This window comes from Lotus japonicus, chromosome 3 (genome assembly GCF_012489685.1).
Source record: "Lotus japonicus ecotype B-129 chromosome 3, LjGifu_v1.2".
Classification (NCBI taxonomy): domain Eukaryota; kingdom Viridiplantae; phylum Streptophyta; class Magnoliopsida; order Fabales; family Fabaceae; genus Lotus; species Lotus japonicus.
Genome location: NC_080043.1, coordinates 23139973 through 23163294, shown reverse-complemented (window position 1 = coordinate 23163294; position 23322 = coordinate 23139973). Strand labels below are relative to the sequence as shown.

At 36.4% G+C, this 23322-nt stretch overlaps 2 protein-coding genes across 3 annotated transcripts; one reads left to right on the top strand and one right to left on the bottom strand.

Annotated features, from left to right (window-relative positions):
- Window positions 1–13425: 13425 nt before the first annotated feature.
- Window positions 13426–20216, top strand: LOC130747392 (uncharacterized). Of its 2 annotated transcripts, XM_057600329.1 has the most exons (19): window positions 13426–13708; window positions 13795–14676; window positions 14778–14864; window positions 14959–15163; window positions 15268–15523; window positions 15884–15976; window positions 16130–16211; window positions 16299–16358; window positions 16455–16507; window positions 16961–17127; window positions 17743–17914; window positions 18201–18255; window positions 18343–18399; window positions 18491–18739; window positions 18883–18947; window positions 19045–19101; window positions 19186–19279; window positions 19402–19542; window positions 19849–20216. In XM_057600329.1, the coding sequence occupies exons 2-19, from the start codon at window positions 13831–13833 to the stop codon at window positions 19927–19929; spliced, it is 2820 nt and encodes a 939-aa protein (XP_057456312.1). In that variant the 5' UTR covers window positions 13426–13708; window positions 13795–13830; the 3' UTR covers window positions 19930–20216. The 2 variants fall into 2 exon arrangements, with proteins under 2 accessions (XP_057456312.1, XP_057456311.1); XM_057600328.1 differs by having other exon boundaries at window positions 13426–14676.
- A 1068-nt stretch (window positions 20217–21284) lies between these two features.
- Window positions 21285–21913, bottom strand: LOC130749443 (histone H2B.10). The gene has a single exon (XM_057602799.1). It carries the CDS (start codon window positions 21869–21871, stop codon window positions 21443–21445), a length of 429 nt encoding a protein of 142 aa, XP_057458782.1. The 5' UTR covers window positions 21872–21913; the 3' UTR covers window positions 21285–21442.
- Window positions 21914–23322: the final 1409 nt, after the last annotated feature.

Genomic DNA, 23322 nt, shown 5'->3' with positions numbered 1-23322 from the left:
TGCAGAGCGTTGATCAGGGTGTAGTTAAGGGTGCTTGTAGAGTGGCCATGAACTCCTAAAAATTTTAATTTATTTATCCGCTATATTTTTTATATAGAAAACTTATTTATTTCTCTCCAAAATATTTATAGATATTTTTATTATTTTATTTTGGGTAAATAAAACTGGATATGCCCCTACCGTGATAGCGCTCCCCAATCCTCATTTATAATATATAGGCTTAATTGCAACTTTGGTCACTGACGTTCACAAAAGCCACGATTTTGGTCCCTCACCTAATTTAATTACATAAATCGTCCCTCACCTAACACTCCGTGAGCAACGTTAGTCATTCTGTCAATTTGCTAACGGAAGGAGGCTGAGGTGGATTAATAATCTGACGTGGACGATACTGGGGAGTGAGAGAGAGTCACATGGGGAGCACATGACCTCCAACGGTCACCTTCTTTCCCTTTTCTCCTATAAAACAGAGGCAGCTCGCGTGTAAGGGTAAGGGTCCTTCTCCAACTACTGCAACTCGCATGAAAAACGAAGAAACTTCTCCAACTACTGCAGGTCCTTGGGGTTCGACGGTTATGGGGGGATTTAGCGAAGGTTCATCTGCCTGTTCTGGATCTGTAAGGCGATTCCACAGGTCCAAGCCACTGAAGATTCTTTGTGATTGCGGAGTTGAAGCTCTCCTTGTAGCATCAAGGACACCATACAATCATGGAAGGGTGTTTTATGGCTGTGGATTGTACAAGGGTCCCCATGTGACTCACTCTCACTCCCCAGTGTCGTCCACGCCAGATTATTAATCCACCTCAGCCTCCTTCCGTTAGCAAATTGACAGAATGACTAACGTTGCTCACGAAGTGTTAGGTGAGAGACGATTTATGTAATTAAATTAGGTGAGAGACCAAAATCGTGGCTTTTGTAAACGTCAGAGACCAAAGTTGCAATTAAGCCTAATATATAACTAGTTTACAGTTCTAGCCAACATTGCTATGGTATTTATAAATATCATTTTGGAGACATAGCATATGGTGGGTGGTAAGTCAGTAAGTGGTAACACCCTAGTTCATGATCACCAATAATCCCATCTTCCAAAGTATGAGAAATTAACCACACGATGTACCAGATAAATCCCAAAACAAATACGCACAAAGTATATACCGTGCAATGTTCTTGCTAGCTACCTATATATCCACTACAACACCCACTTATATATTCCTCTTCCCATATTTGATGAGTAGCACATGTCAAGCCAACTCACTCTTCCTTTCTTTACCAAAGAATTGCACAATTTAGAAATCAGAAAGTGGAACGAAACTTCTATTTAAAATGCACCCTTTTCACCTTTTTGAAGTTTAAACAATCTCCTTTTTTTTAAATTGTGAAAGATAGTGCTTTAGTTTAAGATTAGAGGAAATTAAAGAAAGTAGTTTTTCCTACTAATAGCGCATACCATCCGTCCTTCGAATTGCATGTGTTTGTCAGATAACCACTTAACCCAAAAGCTTAAGCTGTTGGGTAAGGGCAACTTTAATGGTTTTATATTATATTCTAACACGCCCCCTCACGCAAGAGCCCTTTGGGCTTGAAGCGTGGACAAATGCACAGGCCCACCTACCAAGTGCTTAATTAAATTCCACTTTTTAATTAGAAAGTGAGGGGAGCGAGGATCGAACTCTAGACCTCTCGGTCATAAAGGCTCTGATACCATATTAGAAATTGGGATGCCTATACTCAACCACAAAAGCTAGCTCAAGAGTTGAGGTTTGCACAACCCTTATAAACACTTGATTGGCCTTATCTCTTATCTCTAGCCAATGTGGGACTTCTAACACACCCCCTCACGTCCAGGATTGAACAGACTGGAACGTGGGAACAACAACGGGTGGCCCAAATATGGGAGGTCTCCACACAACAAATGGATCTAGGATAGGCTCTGATACCATGTCAGATAACCACTTAACCCAAAAGCTTAAGCTGTTGGGTAAGGGCAACTTTAATGGTTTTATATTATATTCTAACAGTGTTGTCCATATGTAGATTCTTCCTTAGAACAGCTGTCGAACGCCACATAAGTTGGTTTTAAAAAAATATGAAAGATTAAATAATATAAATATACTTTGCTTTAAAAAATATTTGAAGAAGCTTTCACTAATCAAACAGAGAGGGAGGCACAGAGGCCAAAACATCAGAACACATATAATGAAGGAGACCTACCAGGACCTTCTCCACCAAAACAAAATTGGCAAAGGTGGAAGCGTTTTGAACAAGGAAATATGTGACCTTATTACCGCTCCTATGAGTAAACAAAAGATTAATAAGTTCAAATTGTAAATAAATAGAACGACAATCTCTAATAATCAAATCCAAATAAGAGGTGCCCCCAAAGGAGCGTAATTGCAACCATTGGAACAAATGTAAGCGGTCTGTCTCGAAGCACAAAGTCCTAAAACCAAGATTCACTGCAAGCAACACTGTCCACCGGAACACAAGAGCCTTTGCCAAATCAGGAGAAACCACCTAAAAAGGGTAAGTAGTTGCTGCGACCATCACCTCACCATCCCCATCGTGAACGAGCATGCCAAAACCTAAACTGATACCCAAGCCAACCGAAGCATCAACGTTGGCTTTAAACCAACCAGGGAGAGGACGATGCCACATCGAGGAGTCTGCCGCAACATGTCACAGGCAAGGAGGATTGTTTAAGGGAGGTCCCTAAGCGCCGCAACTCGAGCTAGTACTCTCCCACACGAAAAGGTTGCACCATCGAACACATCTATGTTCTAAGCCTCCCATAACACATACAACAACGTCATGAGCGTCTTTGTGGCCTCTGAATCAACACATGAGAGAAACCACACCATGAACTCAGCAAATGATCGAAGACAACTCGTCGAGGTGCATGCCAAGGCTTGAAGCAAACCAGTGGGAAAAAAAGGAAGATGAGCTCCATTGTCTCCTCACCATCTCCACAAAGAGGACATAAGGTAATCAAGTCCACCCTTCTTCTAACCATCAAAGGACGAACCGACAAAATAATCGTACACGCACACCATGCAATATCCTTACACCGAGGGAGAGCAGAAGATTTCAAACACTTCTTCCACATATTCGAAGCCAACGGGGAGTTCGAAGAAGAGGCGGAAGTAAGACTCAAATTTGATTTAGAAAATAATTAATAAAGAGCTCAATTTGTGCATGGGTAGTGTAAAAAAAATTCAGAAAGCAAAAGATTGTATTACTAATAGAACTTGAGCTCGCTCTCAAAGAAAAAGAACAATCACCAAAGTTGTAAACTTGATTATTTTTTCCACCAAGTTAACACACTTCGATTATTTTGCATTTCACAAATTTAAACTTGCGCACCAAGTTAAACTTATGCGGAAGAAAACTTCCGAAATACATAAATTTAACTTCCCAAAGTTCAAGTTCCAAAAAAGAAAATTTTATGTGAAAAAGAATGTGTAGTTTTTTATGAGCTGATTCATTCACACTTGATATTTATATGCAAATCAGAGTGTAGTTTTTTATAAGTTTAATTTCTCTTACATCTCATTTTCAACCACTTTCTCTTTATCTCTGATCACATCATTCATCTTATATTTCATATACTACAAAACACTTTTCTTTAAAAAAATACCGAAAGGGAGCAGGGCCATGAAGTGTATGGAGCATTGAAGTTGGTCACCGCATATCCCATATGCATATGCCATGGATATCCCATATCAGAATTTCAAAACCCCTCTGTCTTCACTCCTTTTTAAACCCCCTCCCACAGCTCTAGCTATCTCACTCTAACACAGGTCCTTTAATTTCCCACATAATTAACTTGAAGATCAGGCAACTCATTTAATTTTCTCTCTTAAATCAGCTAGCAAGCAGCTCACATCCATCAATGTCTTCCCAGCCACCACCCCATAATTTGGCGCTTTTATGGCTTAGCACTATTGGTAGAGAGATGTTGGATGGTGTTGCAGGTGCTGGACACAATCATTCACATGTTTCCTGATTTGGACAATGGTAGTGGTGGGTTTCACAATTACTCACCCTTCCTCAGGGCAACCTCAATCCTTTGGCAATTGGCATACCTTCTTTTCAATCTCAATCGATCCTTTTATACTTAAGTATCCACAGGTGTTCATGTTACAAGAGCTTTCTTTTTCAATCTTCTGTAGTGCTTACTGTTAACTACAAACCGGTGAAAATTTTATGTAGTTTATCTTTGTTTTCTGGATCAATAATCTGCTATGTATCTGCAGTATGTAGTACTAGTGCGTTTAGGGACTCGGGAGTACTTCAGGCTTTTCTTAATCAGCACCTATATATATATATATATTATGCCTGGTATTTTTATGTTATAGTATGAGTTTTTTTGGTACATGTTATATAGTATGAGTTAAACGCGTTTATAATTAATTTTTGTAATAGAAAATTCAAATCACGTACAATGGCCTACATTTTGAATGATATAACTAAGGTGCTTCATAGCAAACTCAATCTATATCTATATATATTAGTAAAGCTCACTTGAGCTAAGTATTAAGTACAAATACACATATGTATTAAACCATAAAAGCTCACATACCTTTATATTAAATACATTAAAAAATAAAAAAATTAATAAACTAGAAACTAAAAAAAATTGTATTATAAAAACCTATTCAACTACTTATATTAAATAACAACATTCAGACTTAAAATTGACTTGAGCTTTGCATTTGACAAATTTAAAAAATCAAAATAAAAAACAAAATAATATTTATTAATAAATAATTTAGATAAAATACTTTTAAAATAAAAAATTTCTATCAATATATATATCTATCTATATTGTACTTGGGGCTCTTATTTCCCAAAGTAATTATATATATATATATATATTTGGGTTTTCCAAAAAAAAATATCTATCTATATATATTAGTAAAGCTCACTTGAGCTAAGTATTAAGTACAAATACACGTGAGAACCTACATACATTAGTAAAAAAATTGGTGTTTTAATGAGATAGCTTAGTGAGTGAATGAATGGGTAGTGAAAACTTGTGCACTAATGATTTCAGTTTTAAACTTAATAAATATCAAATGTATAAGCAAAAGAGTAACATCCATGCCAAAAATGTAACAGACCACAAAGTTATATCTGCAAATGGTTTTCGCAAAAGAGTAACATCATTTTTAATTATTTTAGTTAATTTCAAAATTGCTTTTAAATTACTCATTCTTATTTCTTTATTGCAGGAGAAAGATCATCAACAACAACAAGAAACACACATTACTTAGTGATATATCCCCGTTGTAGATGATTGGAAAATAAAACGGTGAGTTTCACATATATGGTAATTTACTAAACAATTCTTCTCATTCAATTGAAATCATACAAATATATCATCATTTCTATATTTATATGACACAAATCAGGAACAAAGTGTGAGCCACATAAATTTATATACTGCACTAGAAAGATAAGTATAAAATGTAGTATTCACTATATTCTTGATAAGAAATAGGAATCTTTCACTCCTCAATATTGTCATATTATGGAAAAAATAGCAACTTAATCGTTCAAAGAAAACAAATGACGTCCATCCTGCAGTTAGATAGAATCTATTTTTATGTTCGTGAAAGTGATTTTAAAAGAACTTCTATGCCACCAGCAATGGTAAACAACCACATCAATCTTGATAAAAAAAAAATTAGCACAACTGATAACATCATTGCAACGACTAAATCAATATTAGAAAAAAAAATAGTAGACTACCACGTTCATTTCAATACTAATCTAATTAAGTAATTAGTTTTTTTTTATATAAAAAAAACTACTCTCATTTCAATCTCAATAGAAATCTACCTATTTTTTCTTCCGATGAAGCAAAAAAAAAAAAAAAAAACTACCTGTTTGATCCTTTTTTCCCTTATTAGAGAAAGAAAGTGTGAGAATATCATAACTCAATTATATTTAATTATACATATATTCTAAATATTCTTCTAAATAATAGCTTTGTTACCTTTTTGTAAATTTAAATATTACAATTAAAAAATACAAATTAAAAACGAACCCGTGCAACGCACGGGTTTAATTTCTAGTATATTAGTAAAGCTCACTTGAGCTAAGTATTAAATACAAAAAACTTGGAAAAATAGCAATAATGAGATGATCAAGTTCCCCACCTTTATCTTCATCACCTGCTTTAAGATGAAATTAAAAAAAAATAAAAAAATAAAAACAAATCAACCTTTCATCTCCAACGCAGGTTGATATAATGGCACAAGTAATTTCATTCGGTTACTTTAATATAAATGGTCATTTATTTGTCCTTTCTACCGTTAAGATTCCACTTTGTAATTCCATCAGTTTTAGTTTTGGGGCCTTAACAATTGTCACTTCACCTGCTAAAATTTGCAATTTTTTAAATGTAAATTTACTAATTTCAAGGGGTGTGCAGCTTCATTCTAGCTCCACTACCTCTATATTACTCATAAAAACGGCTGAATAGCATTGGGCCTATCTGCGTTATGGATAAATTATTGGGTGAGTCCTCTCTCCTTTTATAATTCCTATTCAATCATTATTTAAACGCACGTTTTCATAGTTCATACCCATTCTTCAAGTTCTTTTTGTTCCCCTCCAAATTCTTCAAAATTCTAGCTTTTTACGGACATTGTCTACCCAAAGTACTCTTGACATGCTAACAACTGATATGAGCTGAATGTATCAAAACTTGATTGGTTTATCATACGATGTTAAAATCATTTGATCTCTTGCATTGCTCATTTTTTTCTTTTCAATTTTAAATTTCATTCATATTTTGAAATGAACGATTTGATTAAACATCTTGGACTATTATTCATGTGATTGGAGCTTTTGAGTGATAAGTTGGATCTTATCATACGATGTTATCCGATTAGTACGAGATTCAGAAACAATGACAATTCCTTTTTATTTGCATAATTCCTTTTTTTTTCCTACTCCTAATTTCTCCTAATTGAGATTTACTTTTTATTTGCATAAGAGGTTTGCTAGGGTTGGACTATAAATAGAATTACGTTCCTATATGCTAACAAGCTATTGAAGGTGAAAAGACAATTCATGTTCCATCAAAGGGAACCTTGAGAAAATTAGAGCACTGGGTAATTCTCTAATTCATCTATCTTTTCATTTTTTCATATGTTGATCTTAAATAGCTCTCTAGGCTCTAGCAATTTGATCTAAGATGACTTATGAGGTTCGGGGTCATTTTGGGGTCTCTCTGTGGGATTTCAAGGTATATATTCATAGATCTAAATTTTGCTATGTAATTTTAATTTACATAAATTAAGCATACATTAGGAATTTTGTATGTTTATGCATCTTATCTCTTAGCTTATATAGAACTTCAAATTCCCTTCTTTCCTTGATGTATAACCACTTACTTAATGTATTAAACTATTTAATTGTTATTTAGTTGATTTTCCTTACGGATGGTTTAGGTTTTGTTTCTTATTTGTTCTAAATTATGTTGTTGGTCTTGACAGGGGTGCACCTATTTGGAATATTATTATTGTCTCTCCAAACAAATAATTTTCTCGGTAAACAATAAAAAAATGTTATTAATTACAACTAATTTAATGATATTAAAAATTTATGACTTAATCTAAAATATTTCAAATTAACTTAAAATTTTATCATATTGTTAAATTTTAAAATTACTTCAATGTTAATTGTTAAATTTGGTTAATACTATATATTTCATAAAGAGAACACTAATACTATATATTGAAATGTCTTAACACAATTATTTTTTTATTTTTATATCTTATAATTAAAATGCTTTTTAGTGTATATTTATTTTTTAAATTATAATAATTTTATGTAATGTAAAATTATTGTAAATAAACCCGTGCAACGCACGGGTAGTAATATCTAGTTAATAAGTATTTTCTCAAATGACCGTTTAAGGTATGGTACGGTATAACTAAGGTGTGTGGACCGGGCGGGGCACAAGCTACCCTATGACCGCCCGAGACACCAATAGAATAGGGCGAGGAATCAGTCATGAAGGCAAGGGCGACGATGAACGGTCTGAAGGTCCATCGCCAATACGGGTGGTCCCACTTGCTAGCTGGAAAATTCTGTTGGGTTTGTCTTATTTGCATAGGGATTTGGGTCTTGATTGTAAGGCCCAAATGTAAGAATAATCTAGATGAGAACCACACCCCCTATAAAAGGGAGGTCCTTACCTTGTATCTGACAAACTTGACTACCACTAATGAGAATATTCTCTCTTTATTACATCATTTCTATATTTGTGCTCTGCTAGGGTTTATCATTGAACCTTCGATACCTAGATTGGCCCTAGTACGGAATAGTGTGTCAAAGCAAAAATTAAGTAACCTAAATGTGTACACTTTAAAAACCAAATAGATATAAGATGTGGTTGAAGAAGATGAGTCGATTGAATTGGAAAAACTGTAGGTTGGTTTGAGGATTTTTTTTGTGTTTAATTTGGTTTTGGGTTATATTAATTAGTGAGTGCGAGTTTAAGTCAATGTTAGCTTAGGAGTTAATGAGTTAATTTAAGGTGAAAAAGTGAAATTAAAAAAAAATTAATGTAAGATTCATTACACAATATACACATGACAATTTCATGTACCGGTGAAGTCATATGATAAGATCACCGGATCACCACTTTGAAAAATACCAAAATTAGTAGTTTCTTGAACAGTATGGATTAAACTCAAACTTTATTCCAATCATAGACAATTTTCAAGCTTAACGTATTACTAGTATTTAGAGCTGGGCGAATTGGCCCGCGCCCGCGGGCCGGCCCGCTTAACCCGCAGCCCGCGCGGGCTGTGGCCCGGTGATTGGTTGCCCGTTTAAAAGCGGGCCTACGCGGTCTGGCCCGCTCAACCCGCGAGTTCAGGCGGGTTGAACCGCGGTTTTGCGGGCTGGACCGCATTACAAAAGAAAAAAAAAGTCTTGGTTTGTTTTAGATTTTTAAGACATGTTTGTTCAACTTTAAGATTTGTAAGACTTGTGTGCATTACTTAAGGACTTCATGTTTGGATTTGTTAGACTTAATGTCTGGATTTGTAAGACTTTCTTTTATGTTATTTGAATTTATAGTAATACTATATGCAATAAGTTAAGAATGGATTTAAGTTTACTAATTATAAATTATTATGTATCAACAAAGTTTGACAACTTTGGAAAAAAATCCATTTATTTTTTAATTTAGTCATTTATAAGGCTTTTAATGAAAAAAAATATTTTTAATTTAGTTTTAAATTGTATTTTTATTATTTTTTAATTTGGCTTGTGGCCCGCGGGACAGCCCGCTAATCCGCGGGGCGGGGGCGGACCAGCGTAATAGAGGCCCGTTTAAATGCGGGCCTACGCGGGGCGGTCCTACGCGGGGCGGGCTTACGCGGGGCGGGCCTACGCGGGGCGGTCTAACCGCATACCCAGCTCTACTAGTATTGATATCGTGTTATGTACGGATAGAATAAGAGTACTTTGTCGTCATACGTACATTAGATCTTTTCATATTTCCTTTCTCATTTTTCTTTAATAAATACATATATCACTTATTTAATTTTTTTTCCTAATCCTAGTTCCATTCTAATTCATTTTTTTCTAATTTGTTATGTTTTGAATTAATATATCAAAATCATTTTAATCTTCCGGATGTATACACGAAAACATAAAATACTAAATTTTTTAGTTCATTTTCAAATCAATCCTTTAAAACTATTTGATATCAATTTTTTAGAGCATATTTAATATCATTTTGAACCTAAGAAATTACATTCAATTTTTTTTTAATTTTGTAATGTAAAAAATAACCATAATCATCTTAATTTAGAAAAGTCACAATTGACCTTTACTAATTATTATGATGTCATTAAAAATCATTAAATGATAAATTAATATAGTAGTTATTTTTTAAAAAAGTCACAATTGACTTTTGTTAACTATTATAATGTTATTAATAACTATTAAATGCAATATTAATGCATTAATTATTTTCTAAAATATAGAATTATTTAATAATTACTAAAAAATCAGAAAATATAAATATGACATCATTTACATAATGTAAGAGATAAAACTTAAAAAAAAAAAGGCATAGAATGAGAGGGTGACATTTGTTGAAGTTGCCAATTTTTAGTAATATATGATAGGATATAGGGACCAAAACCTTATTTAACTTTTTTTTAAATAATGAATTTTAAACACCATAAACAATAAACAATCAATTTTTTGTGTGTTTTTTTTATAAAATGGACGGAAACTTAAACAATCATTTTTAAAAGTTGAAAAAAACCTAGAAATATTTGTGTCTTTAATAAAAATCTAAATTATAGTCCAAATATTATTTTTTCACTTATATTTGAAATTATAAAATCATATTCAAAGGACTTGAATATCCAAAGCTAGGGGCATCCCACTTGACTCTTAGGACTCAGTTTTATGGGGTTCCTCCCAGTGGATTTGGAGACTATCTTGTTAAAGGATACCCTAGGCATTTCTTAGTCTTTGTGTTTTTTTTTCGTAATCTTCCGATGAAACGAAAAATAAAACGAGCCTAATTTATTTAAACTTCAAATAATCAACTGAAATTTAGGGGACTTAGAATCATTATTTAGTCACAATTTTTTAAAAAAATTTAAAGCATAAAGCAACAATAAATTCGCTCCCAACGCTCCTTAAACAAAGAATAAATGCTCTTCTGTGTTTATCTAGCGTTTTAACGAATTGAACTGATCCTTGTGCGGGTCATTATAAAGTTAGGGATGCTTACGCTCGGCTTAACCATCAGAATCGCGAGGAGCATAGGGTTGGCAACTTGAGTTAGGTTTGGAAGTTGAGGATCCAGAGAAAGCCATGATGTTTTTATGGTTAGCGTTACATTATTGGCTTTAGGCAAATGAACGGAAATTCGATTGCCATATGGGGTCTCTGCTGCGTATTCTCGCTGCTCTAAGACGGTGGAGAGCGTTATTCACTCCCTTCGCAATTGCCCGCATTCGTTGAAGCTCTAGATATGATGACAGGGGCATTTGCGTGGGGCAATTTCAGTGTACAGGTTTGGTGGGATGGATAATTGTCATGGCGCGTTCCAGGTACGTGCAAAGATTTCTTGCTAGATTGTGGGGTTCTTGGAAGTGGCTAAACAACATGTTGTTTGAGGACAATCCTTGGTCGGTGGAGGAGTCTTGGCGGAGGATTTTCCACGACCATGATGACTTTGGTGCGATTCGAGCTAGGCAAGTGGAGGAGGGTGATGAATTTTTGATTTGTAACGATTGGTTTCCACATCCGCGTGGCCAACTAAAGTTAAATGTAGATTGGAGTTTTCGAGATCTTGAGAATCGTATGGGTGGTGGTGGTGGCCTCGTTCGAGATGAGCGCGGGCGAGGGGTGGTTGGTTTCATGGTCACAAAGCATGGAGGGAGCCCTTTTTTCTGGCAAAGGTGATGACGATGTGAAGTGGACTGATTGTGCAGCCCTGTTGGATGTCTTGGAGAATCATGGTGAGTTGGTGACGAACATTCCCTACAGGTGGTTTCCGATATCAAAGAGTTGTTGGCCAAGGTCTGGTGTGTGAATTTGAGAAGAATTCCTCAGGAATGCAACTACTTGGCAGATCACCTTTGCTAGTCTTGTTTTTTCTTAGTTCTCATTTTCTTGTAGTTATCTAATGCATAAAAATTTTTTGCATGTTTTCAAAGAGGAAATAATGCACCATAAGATGTGACGTAGTGGTAAGCTCACTCACTAACATTTGGTGACATAACAAAATATGACAGGAGAAAGCGAGACATAATAAGATGGAATAAAAACTCGCTTGACACGTTGTATTATACATGATAATATAAGCTTATACAATACATTATGGTTTTATCCATTATTTGGTGCTAATGTTGTATTGTATAAGCTTATACATCAACTCTCTCTTATACATTAAAATGATGATAGATTATTCAATACACCCTATAGATTATTCAATATTGTATTGTATAAGATTATACAATACATTATGGTTTTATCCATTATTTGGTGCTAACGTTGTATTGTTTAAACTTATACGCCAACCATTTCTTATACATTAAAATGATGATAGATTATTCAATACACCCTATAGATTATGGATATTGTATGATAAGAGTGTGATGTATTAGCTACATGAAAATATTTAATCCACGCCACTATCACAACCCTCTAGCATCACCACCGCTACCACCCTCTATCATCGCCACCACCACCACCGCCACCACCACCCTCCACCGCTACATCTGTCGCCTCCACCACCATCCTTCACCATTGTCACCACCATCGTTGCCGCCATCAACACTGTCACCGCCACCACTACTGTCGTTGTTGTCATCGATATCGCCACTACCACCACCACCTTGCAACAACACCACCACCGCCTCAACAGCCATCGTCATCGCCACCACCACCACATATCGCCATGATCCACCACCATTACTGCCACAACCATCTCCCTTCACCAGCCGCCACCATTATTACCATCATCTCCCAACACTACCGCCGCTACCACCACCACCACAATACTCGCCATCAACACCATTCACGGCCATCCTCCACCACCACCACCACAATACTCGCCGTCAACACCATTCACGACCATCCTCCACCACCACCACCCTCCAACGTCATCATCATCGCCACCACCACTGCGACCCACACCACCACCGCCACCACTTGGCATCACAACTGCCACCACCATTACCATTATCGCAACCACCTCGACCGCCACCGCTATCTTTACCACTCACTAACACCATGCTCATTTTTATAATATCTATCAATATTTAACGAAACATATGTTTATATTAATTTAAACAAAATGATAAGTTATATGGTGTATGATCAAACAGAATATAGTATTTGTCTGACCTTAATATTATCAAGCTAACAAGTCTTATACTATACAAAATACCAAACAAGTCCTAAGACAATAATATTCTATGTGCTGTATTTCATAACTCAAGTGCAGAACCATAATTTTAATTACATATATAACCCTTCATGCATAATATTTGATTGAGTATAAAAAATTGAAGTTAATTAAATATTATATATACATTTTTAAGTTGTTTTTTTGGTACATTAGAAAAATAAATTACACTTGCCAGAAATCAATCCCGGGATGTCCTCGGCTCATATCACTTCAATTATCATATTTTTTAAAGTTATTTGTGTGCGCTTTTGAAAAAAAAAACTTTATTTATGTAAGAGAATATCTCATCTTAATAATAAAAAAAGGTCAAGTTTTATTTTGGTGCTATATAATATAATATGATATCAAGTGAATCGACAACAAGGGTGAATGAATCACTTATCTCCTAAAAAATTTCAGAATCTGATAATATATAGTCTACAAGAATTTAATGTTGATTGATATCGAGCGTATGAAAAAACTAGAAATACAAGACACAAAAAGGCAAGGAATGGAAAAACTGGAGAAAACGAATCGCCATCATCGCAGGGTTAGTTTCGGCATTGAAGAAAATAACATTACCTTCTTCAACGAAACCCACCCACGCAAAACAAACACAAACACAACAACAACAACAACAACAACAACAACAACATCAAATCTCAAATCCGAGAACCCTAACTTTCCCTTTTCCCCTCTTTTCAATTTCTCCGTTCCAATTCGCGAACCCTATCTGTTGCATGCGTCAACAATTCCAACAATTAGGTTGAATCTTCCGTGATTTTCGTTTCAATTTCTGTGATTTGATGGCGAAAGGTAAGGATTCTGATGAGTTTGTGTTGCTTTCGAAGATCCGTACGGGGGTGAAGAGGGAGTTTGCATTCGCCATGAAGGCTCAATCGGAGATTGGTGCTGGTTCTTTGGGTCGGACAAGGGGTAGCAAGAATCGGAATGAGGCGCCGGCGAGGACTGTTAGGGCTGCTAAGAGGTCAAGGAAGAATGCGGTGAAGGACGCGGCTGCGGAGGAGGTGGTGGTGGGTGATGCCATGAGCGAGGAGGAGGCTAAGAGTGATGTGGTGGACCTTCCCAGCGATGAGGTGGAGGAAGAGGAGCTGAAGGGTGATGTGGTGGTGGAAACTGTGATCAATGAGGAGGTTATGGAGGAAATAGCACCAGAATCCGTTGTGGTCAAAGTGGATTTTGAAGAATCGGAAAAGGGTGGTGTTGATGACCAACCCCTTGTTGTCAAAGAGGAGAAAGGTGCTCTTGATGAAAAACCCCTTGTGGTCAAAGAGGATTTGCAAGATCAGGGGAAGGGTGCTCTTGATGAACAACAACCCCTTGTGGTCAAAGAGGAGAAGGGTGCTCTTGATGAAAAAGGGGCTAGTGGGGTAGCCCCAGAGGCTTTGGTTAAGGATGATAAGGGTGATGTTAAGGGGGGGAAGAAGAAAAAGAAGAAGATGGCTTTGGATAATACAATGAGGAGGTTTACCAGGTCAGCATTGAAGCAAAATTCTGATGAAATGAAGATGGAAATTGGTGGGGAACAGGCTAATGCTGCAGGTGTTGGAATAGATGATAATGTTAAAAAGGAGGTTCAGGCCTCCCCATTAATGACCACTCCAATGCCATTTACAGGGTCCAGATTGAGGAAGTTCCCTACCAGGCTGAAGGATCTTCTGGCTACAGGGATTCTAGAGGGACTGCCCGTGAAGTATATTAAGGGAGTAAAGGTATTATATGACTTTCTTATCATATTGTTCTGTGAGTCTTTCTTGATATTTAAGAATTTTTGCTTGAGGTGTGAGTGTGATGTATCTTGTGAAATTTGTAGGCCCGAAGACCTGGAGAAAACGGGCTGCGAGGAGTGGTTACTGGGCCTGGGATTTTGTGCTATTGTGATAGTTGTAATGGGACTGAGGTAAGTCAAATGAAGATTACTTTGTGTTTTTGTATCTTCTAACATTTCATGGGTTGGTAATGTGTCTTTACTGTTTGGATTTTCCTGAAAGTAGGTTGTCTCGCCCACTGTGTATGAACTGCATGCTGGTAGTGCCAACAAACGTCCCCCAGAGTATACTTACCTTGATAATGGGCGTCCCCTCCGGGATGTCATGAATGCATGTTCGAATGGTCCATTGGGAAGCATGGAAGAAGTTGTTCAAATGATTCTTGGTCAATTTACTTTGAAGAAATCTAACATCTGTTTCAACTGCAGAGGTTTGGAATGTTTGTGTTTGATTTCCTACCCTTCACCTAATGTGTTTTCAGTTTTGCATACTTATTTTTTGGGCGCCGTCACAAGTTACTTTTATGAATTGCAGTGTCCACTTCTGATGATGGAGCGAGTCTGTCAAAACTATTTTGTGATTCATGCATGGAGTTAAAAGACTCTCAACATAGCCTCCCTGAAACAGCTGTGGCAAGTAGCTGCACCCTGGAAACAGCTGCGGAAAACAGCTGTGCCCCTGAAACAGCAGTGGCAAGCAGCTTCCCCCCTCCGACTGATGTGGCAAGCAGCTGCCCCCCTCAAACACCTGTGGCAAGCAGTGAAAGTATTTCACCAGATGTTCAGCCCAGGTATCTGTTTATTTTGTGGTGTAAACTTGATTAAATTGAGAGTGTAAGATAAGCATGTGTTCATTATGTAACTTTGCCTGTATAGTATTTGTGAAACATTTAACAATCAGAACCCGTATTATTTTCTATTATTGGTTTTCTAATATTTTATCTATTTAATAGCATAGGATGACACGTTCTTCTGTTTAATTTCACTTGGAACTTTGTACCCTCAGGCATCAGCTTCTTTTCACCAAACTACAAAGTGAACATATTACATTCTTGTATTTGAGTGCATGTATAGTATGTGTTTAATTTATCAAAGTTCTCTGCAATCTTTGGATATTACTTTCTAATGGATGCACATTCCAATTCTTTCAGATCACCCGAAACAGCTGTGCTTACGAAGTCATTAAAGGCTGGGATGAAACACAGTACATCCCGGGGCAAGAGTCAGGGAAAACTGACAAGAAAGTAAGTGCGTGTATGAAGCACTAATCTAAGCCGTTTGTTTTAAGTTATAATTTAGATTTATATATTTTTAAATGCATTAAAAATACATTCACTCTTATCAGGAATTTAATTTTTTCCCATTGAATTTTTTATTTTTATTTGCAAAAATGACAGGGATTTACGCTTGCACAAGTTTGTATTTGAAGAAGATGTGTTGGCTGAGGGAGTTGAGTTAGCCTACTATGCTCATGGAAAGGTTGCTTTGATTGAGACTGTTCTACTTTATCTATTTATATAACCTTTTTTTTTATCTTTTCTGAGTTTGCTTTTGTTGTGTGATCAGAAATTATTGGTTGGCTATAAAAAGGGATGTGGAATTTTGTGTACCTGCTGCAATGCTGAGGTACTTTCTGTTCTGAAGTAGTATATATTGTGTCCAAGATTAGGCTTCTGATCATTCGACTCTTGTACCTATCTTTTTGGAAATTTTGATGCGCAGGTCAGTGCTTCTCTGTTTGAATCTCATGCTGGCTGGGCAACCCGACGCAAGCCGTAAGTTCTTGTAAAAATGTTGTTATTGGGTGTATCGTGTTCCTGTGCATTAACTTTGTAGCTTTGCATTGAATTGCTCATCATAGTACCTGTTTTTCCATGTTATTTACTATTTCGTATCTCGTGCATTGTAAATATTTAAGAATAAGTAAATTTTTTAAATAATATTAATTTAAGACAAACACACACACACACACACACATATATATATATATAAATATAATTATGAAGGAGACATGGATGCATTAATTTATCTAAAAAGTTACTGGTTAAAATTTAAGAATAAAAGAGAAGACACATTATTAATTAAAAAGTACTTAAAAGAGATGACATGTCTTTCTTCGAGGGAGAGTAGATTAACAAATTTAACCTATCTCAATAGTCAATAGACCTTACAAGTATTGATTACTTCATTGTTTTCCTTCCTGTTTGACATTGTATTTTGTATTGCAGTTACCACAACATATATACAACTGACGGAGTCTCACTCCACGACTTGTCCATCTCTTTGTCGAGAGATCGGAGGTTTGCTACCACTGAAAATGATGACCTTTGCAGCATATGTGAAGATGGAGGGGATCTGTTGTGTTGTGATGGATGCCCAAGAGCTTTTCACATAGGTGAACTGTTATTGGCTTTTGTTATATAAGATTTTTCAGTGATATGTGTTGCTTTTTCCTATCCTGTAATGTGAATGGTACCTGATCATACAAATAATTGATGGTATTGCTAAATTGGCTGCCTCATTTAATAAATTATTTTGTTTTGTTTCTAGTGAAGTACTGTTTGAACCCTGACAGGGAAGGGCTATTATGTTATCTAAATTGTTACATATTAATTGTAAGATTTAGTGACAAAATAATGAGTGATTTAGAATTCAAGTAAAACTGGTTGTATCTGCTTAAATTTGTTCAGGAAAAATCATTTTTCTGATCAAGGTTTCCATATATAAAATTCTATACCGCAGAGCCTCCAATACATCAGGAATTACAGTGATAGCATTTGGTTCTTTCATGAGATTCTTGGTGTGGCCGTTGCAATTCCATTTGTTTTTTTGAAGAACATGTCTATGTTATCAGTGTTAATTTTGAGCCTATATATGAATTGTGTCTGGTTGATCTCATGCATTCTTTGATCATGTGCTTTAAATAAAAATAATTATATTCTTCTGCAACTTGAATTTGAAGTTGTCATATTTTGTTCTCCGTTCTAACTGTTATGCTTGCCAATTTCAGATTGTGTTCCTTTGTCATGCATTCCAAGTGGTACTTGGTATTGTAAATATTGCCAGAACCTTTTTGAGAAAGACAAACCAAGGGAGCGTAATAATAAACCAAAGACAAACCGAAGATGCGTTCGCGTTGTCAGAACTGTAGCGGTTGAACACGGCGGATGTGCCTTGTGCGGGTAATTGTCTACAAATTTACTAGCAAGTTCCTTGATGTATTTAGATGTTAGTCAACTTTGTTGTAACTACAATTCTCAATATTGTTGCGACTATGAATGTTCATTCATATCAGTTAAAATGGGGGGGTGTTCACCTACACTGTATTTTCAAAAGGAATTCATATTTTCTTCTGAATCTTCTATTATTATTACTTCGGTTTCTTTTTAATTTTGACAAGTTTCTTTAATATGCTTGCAAACATTATTCTCAGCCTCTTGAGTCCTGATGTTTTTCTGTAATGTTCAGGAGTCATGATTTCAGTAAAATCTTTGGTCCTCGGACTGTAATTATTTGTGATCAGGTATTTCTTTATGTTAATTATATAGATTTCCAAACTTTAATGTTTAGTTTCTTGTTATTTGAAGCACTGATTGAGATGTCCTTGCAGTGTGAAAGGGAATATCATGTTGGGTGTTTGAAGCAACATAACATGCAGGATCTAGCGGTACCTTCAATTCTAATCAATATTACCTTTGAAATTTCATTTGCCTTTTGCCATGAATACATTTATTGATGAGAAATTATATATATTCCAGGAACTGCCTGAAGGGAATTGGTTCTGCAGAGAAAGTTGCAATCAAATTCATTCAGCTTTGATTAATTTGGTTGCTTGTGGGGAGAAGAATATCCCAGATTCTTTTCAGAGCTTGATAAAAAAGAAGCATGAAGAGAAAGGTTTAGACACTGGGGTTGATCTTGATATCAAATGGAGGGTTCTGAATTGGAAATTGGCTCCTGGTGAGGAAACTAGGCCATTGCTTTCGAAGGCTGTTGCCATCTTTCATGTAAGTATTTTGGTATTTTTGTTTTGATGTTTGTCCTTATAATTTATCGGTAGTACTTAATAAAGATATTGGTTGTAAGTTTATTAAATGTTCAGCTTGAGGTATGCCCACTTTTATTCTGAGTTTGTATGTTTTGTTTCCAGGAGAGGTTTGATCCTATTGTTGATTCTTCTTCTGGTCGTGATTTCATTCCAACAATGCTGTATGGGTAAGCATCAATTGTATTTTTTTGCCTAGCTGATTTTTCATTGACATTATGATTGTGTATGAATTTATTCTCCCTCTTGTTGGTTTGCCTTCCACAGAAGGAACATCCGGGGCCAAGATTTTGGTGGAATGTATTGTGCCGTGCTCACTGTCAAGTAAGAATGAGGGTTGAATTATCATTTTCTTTTAAGAGCATTTTTTGCTCAGTGGTTATCTGATTCTGGTATATATTTTTGCAGCCAAGTTGTCGTCTCTGCTGGAGTATTTCGAGTCTTTGGACCGGAAATAGCTGAGCTTCCATTGGTGGCTACGACTGCTGAGTACCAAGGACAGGTGATTTGATAATTATACCCCCAACTATCTAGTGCTTTAAAATTTCGATTGATAATTTCAAGTATGTTAAGATGGTGAGAATGTCAGCAAATATTCTTAAGTGAAAATGTCGTTTTCTGTAGGGTTATTTTCAGTGCTTATTTTCCTGCATTGAGGGGTTGCTTGGTTCTTTAAACGTGAAAAACCTTGTCCTGCCAGCGGCTGAGGAAGCTGAATCAATATGGACGGGTAAATTTGGGTTTACCAAGCTTGGGCAAGATGAGGTGTGTAACTTATCTAGTTTCCTTTACAGTTTTAATTGGTTGAGATTTGGCTCCTCAAAAGTGAGGATGTCACTTTAGAGAATAAAAGTAAGTGATCACAATATTTGATTGAGAAATCATCTCAATCAACGGTTAAAATTTAAGAACATTGTAGTTTGTTACAATGTGCAATTATATGATCACAATCACAGCAGTTTATTGTTAATTCAATAGTTGTGATGACTTACTTTATTCTCTAAAGTGTCTCCCTCACTTGAGAGGAGTCGAATCCGGTACTCTTTGCTCTAACTGCCATCTTCATTACAGATAAAAAACTACAAGAAGTTTTATCATATGATGGTATTTCAAGGGACCTCGCTGCTTCAGAAGCCAGTTTCTGCACTCTGATGCACTTTTTATAGAGTTTGTGTAAAGTTTAGAGGCCCCCACATGCAATAGCTGTTATTTTTTTGTTGTTTTGCTGGAAGCGGACCGCAGTCGTTTAGCATGTACAGGGTTCTGCGTTTTGGTGTACAGAAAAACAGACCACCACCTCTGGCTGTGGCAATTTTTTGTAGCAAAGAAATGAAACAGGGTTAGAGTTGAAAATAGAGGACAAAGGATGTTGAGAGAAACTTGCTCAAATTTTGGTATATGGTAAAATTCATTTAATAGCCATAGTGGTTTTGTGCTGATTCTGTTTTAAATCTAATGACTGGGATTTCTATTTTATTTGTCATCACATTATTCCTCATTCATCGTTCCTGGAAATTCTTAACGTATGTATTGAAAGGGGTTGAGTGATACTATGCCTAAAGAATTGGGAATATGCTGTTTTTTCCCCTTCAGGCTGTCTTGATGTAGAGAGAAAATAAGAGCAAAGAAAATTTAGTTAAAAAAGGAATATTTTTTGCTTTGATTGGGAGTTCAAAATAGAGTGGAGATTTTTTTCTATATACTTGTTTGGGAATCAAATGGTGAAAAGAAAAATGTGTTAAACTTTGCACGTCATCCCCTTGGTACAACATTCATGTGACTAGGCGGATGCAAGAGAATTAAGTTGCATGCTGCAAAACTTTCCTTCAGTTCATGGTCTCATGGTCATAGTTTCTTCTCGAATAAGAATAACCAAAAAATTCTCATTAATTAATCGATTGAAATTTATGCATAGTCCACACAAAAAATGAGTAATACCTCCAATTTTTTTGTCTTGACCAAGATATCCCCACAGCCGATAGCCGTGAGACTAATTCCTCGTCCCACGGTCAGCGCACTAAGCGGTAGGGGTTGGCTAAGGAGTTTTTTCTATTTGCAAGAGTTGGGATTCAAACCCCCCAACCACTTACTTAAATGATGAAGTACTGAACCACTACACCAACTCACTTGATTAGTTATACCTTCAATTTAAAAAGACTTGCATTAATTTTAATAAATGGATAGAAAACAACAAAGTACATATTTCAAGTTTATATACTCTAAACTAAAACCATCATATCATATTTCAAGCACAATATCTCCCATCTTCTTGATTGTGATTTCCTGACATACCACACCCCCACTAGTAATATCTAATTTTCGTGTCACTTTTGTCATTAGACTTTCATTAAGATTATCTTACGGCTTAGATGAAGCTTCCACAACACACTAGCAACAAATAGAAAGAAAAAAAAAATAGTTATTTGGAGTTCACGAAACTGTTCATGATCAATTCAAAAATAAAATTCAAAAGAACCCTAATATTCCAAAATGAAACAATTCCCAAATTGCAATTAAAACATCAAATCGATTCATAGGGGAAACTGTTTACATTGCAAGTAAATCAGAGCGATAAGCGATTACATTCCAGAATGCCAAAACAACCTACCAACACTACCCTTTACAAGCGATAATTTGGGAAACCAGCAAAATCAGAACCGAAACCCTAAGAACTAGTGAACTTGGTAACCGCCTTGGTGCCTTCAGAAACGGCGTGCTTGGCAAGCTCGCCGGGGAGAACCAATCTCACGGCGGTCTGAATCTCCCTGGAGGTGATCGTCGGCTTCTTGTTGTAGCGAGCCAGACGAGAAGACTCCTGAGCGAGCTTCTCGAAGATGTCATTGATGAAACTGTTCATGATCCCCATGGCCTTGCTGGAGATTCCGATGTCAGGGTGAACCTGCTTCAGCACCTTGAAGATGTAGATCTTGTATGTCTCCACGTTCTTCTTCGATCTCTTCTTCTTCTTGTCGCCGGCGGCGGCTCCTTCCTTCGGGATCTTCTTCTCCGCACGAGGCTTCTTCTCCGCTGCGGCGGCCTTCTCCTCCGCCGCCGCTGGCTTCTTCTCCGCTGGCTTCTTGTCTGCTCTTGCCATTTTCGAGAGATTGATTTGATAGATAGCGAGTTGTGAAATGTGAGTGTGAAGGGTTGTTGATTCATGTGTTGTTTATATAGGTTGGTTCTCTGAGATTTAATTGGTTGAGAGGTTTCGGTGCGGATCGATGACGTGGACCGTTGGATCTTTGTTTGACGGATTTTGACGGTGTGGATTCGTTTCGCATGAACTTGGTGGCGTTTTCGCTTTTGCGCATTGGCGCGCTCTTCCAAGGAAGGAAAGATTTGGAATTTTGGATTCTCTCAGACTCTTCCCTCCGGCTTCTCCAAACAGAAATTAAAACAACCCACAATTTTTTATTGCTAAACTACTTTCAAAAAATAAAATAAAAATTGCTAAACTAATTTAATTAATTAAAATTTTATATTATAATTTTAGTTTTCAAAACAAAAAATTGTAATGAATTTCGTTTAAGGGAAATACATGTTGAACTTAGGTTGAAGGCTTGAGTAACATACTTCTTGATGAAGTTTTTAATATTCATAGGTTGAACTTAGATATATATTTTGCCCAAACAAAAAGTCCTTGGGTCTGGCCCAAAACAAGCGTTACAAAAATCTTGTATTGTTGGGTCCAGGTGGGCAAGCATCCTTCCTACTGTGTGATAAGTGTTCGAACCGAAGTGTTGGCTGCAATGCTATAAAGTAATAACATTGCACCCTCACTAACATCAATTGATTTTGGCGTAGTGATAAGCACGTGATCCAAAATTTTGCCCTAATCCAATTTAAAAGGATGATACCTCGAGCTACACCACATCTCCTACATCATGTTTTAGGTGTTGATTCTTCTGAGCTTACTTGTCCTTCTTTTATTGTGTTTTTTTGTTGTGGATGTTTTGGCCTCCGTTTATGATCCTCTTTCATTCATAGTTTCTATTTTTCCTCCTACCTCTTCAGTTCCGGGTGTGGTGGATAATTCCTCAGTGTTCAATGGAGATGCATGGCAGAAGGATAGGGAATATGTGGAAGCCTCAACTGTGTGATATGGGGTTGGTGCCAAATATGGAAAGAAAATGGGACGAAAACCTAAAGCTAAGATGAGCTATGAAGCTAGGGAAGATTGGAGGAGATCGTTCAATAGCCTTTACTCTCCTAGGGTGATGACACGAACACAGAAAGCTCGGTTTCACGGAAAGAAACCGGGTGCCGATGTTGATGGACTTGATGAATTGGTCATTGAGGGTATAACAAAGCAAATTATGGAGCAACGTTATGAGCTTCATGCCAGATGAGAGCTTTTGTGTGGTTTATTTAGCAAGACTTTTGTTTTTGCGTGGTTAGTTCTTTGGATTGTTTCCTTTTTGTGGGATCTGGTGTTTTTCAATTAAGGACTTTTATGAGAACCTTTTTGCAATTAATGAGTTTTAGGGAAATCGAATCTAAATAAAATAAGTCAAGGTTTGTTTTGCAAACTTTTCCCAAACGTAT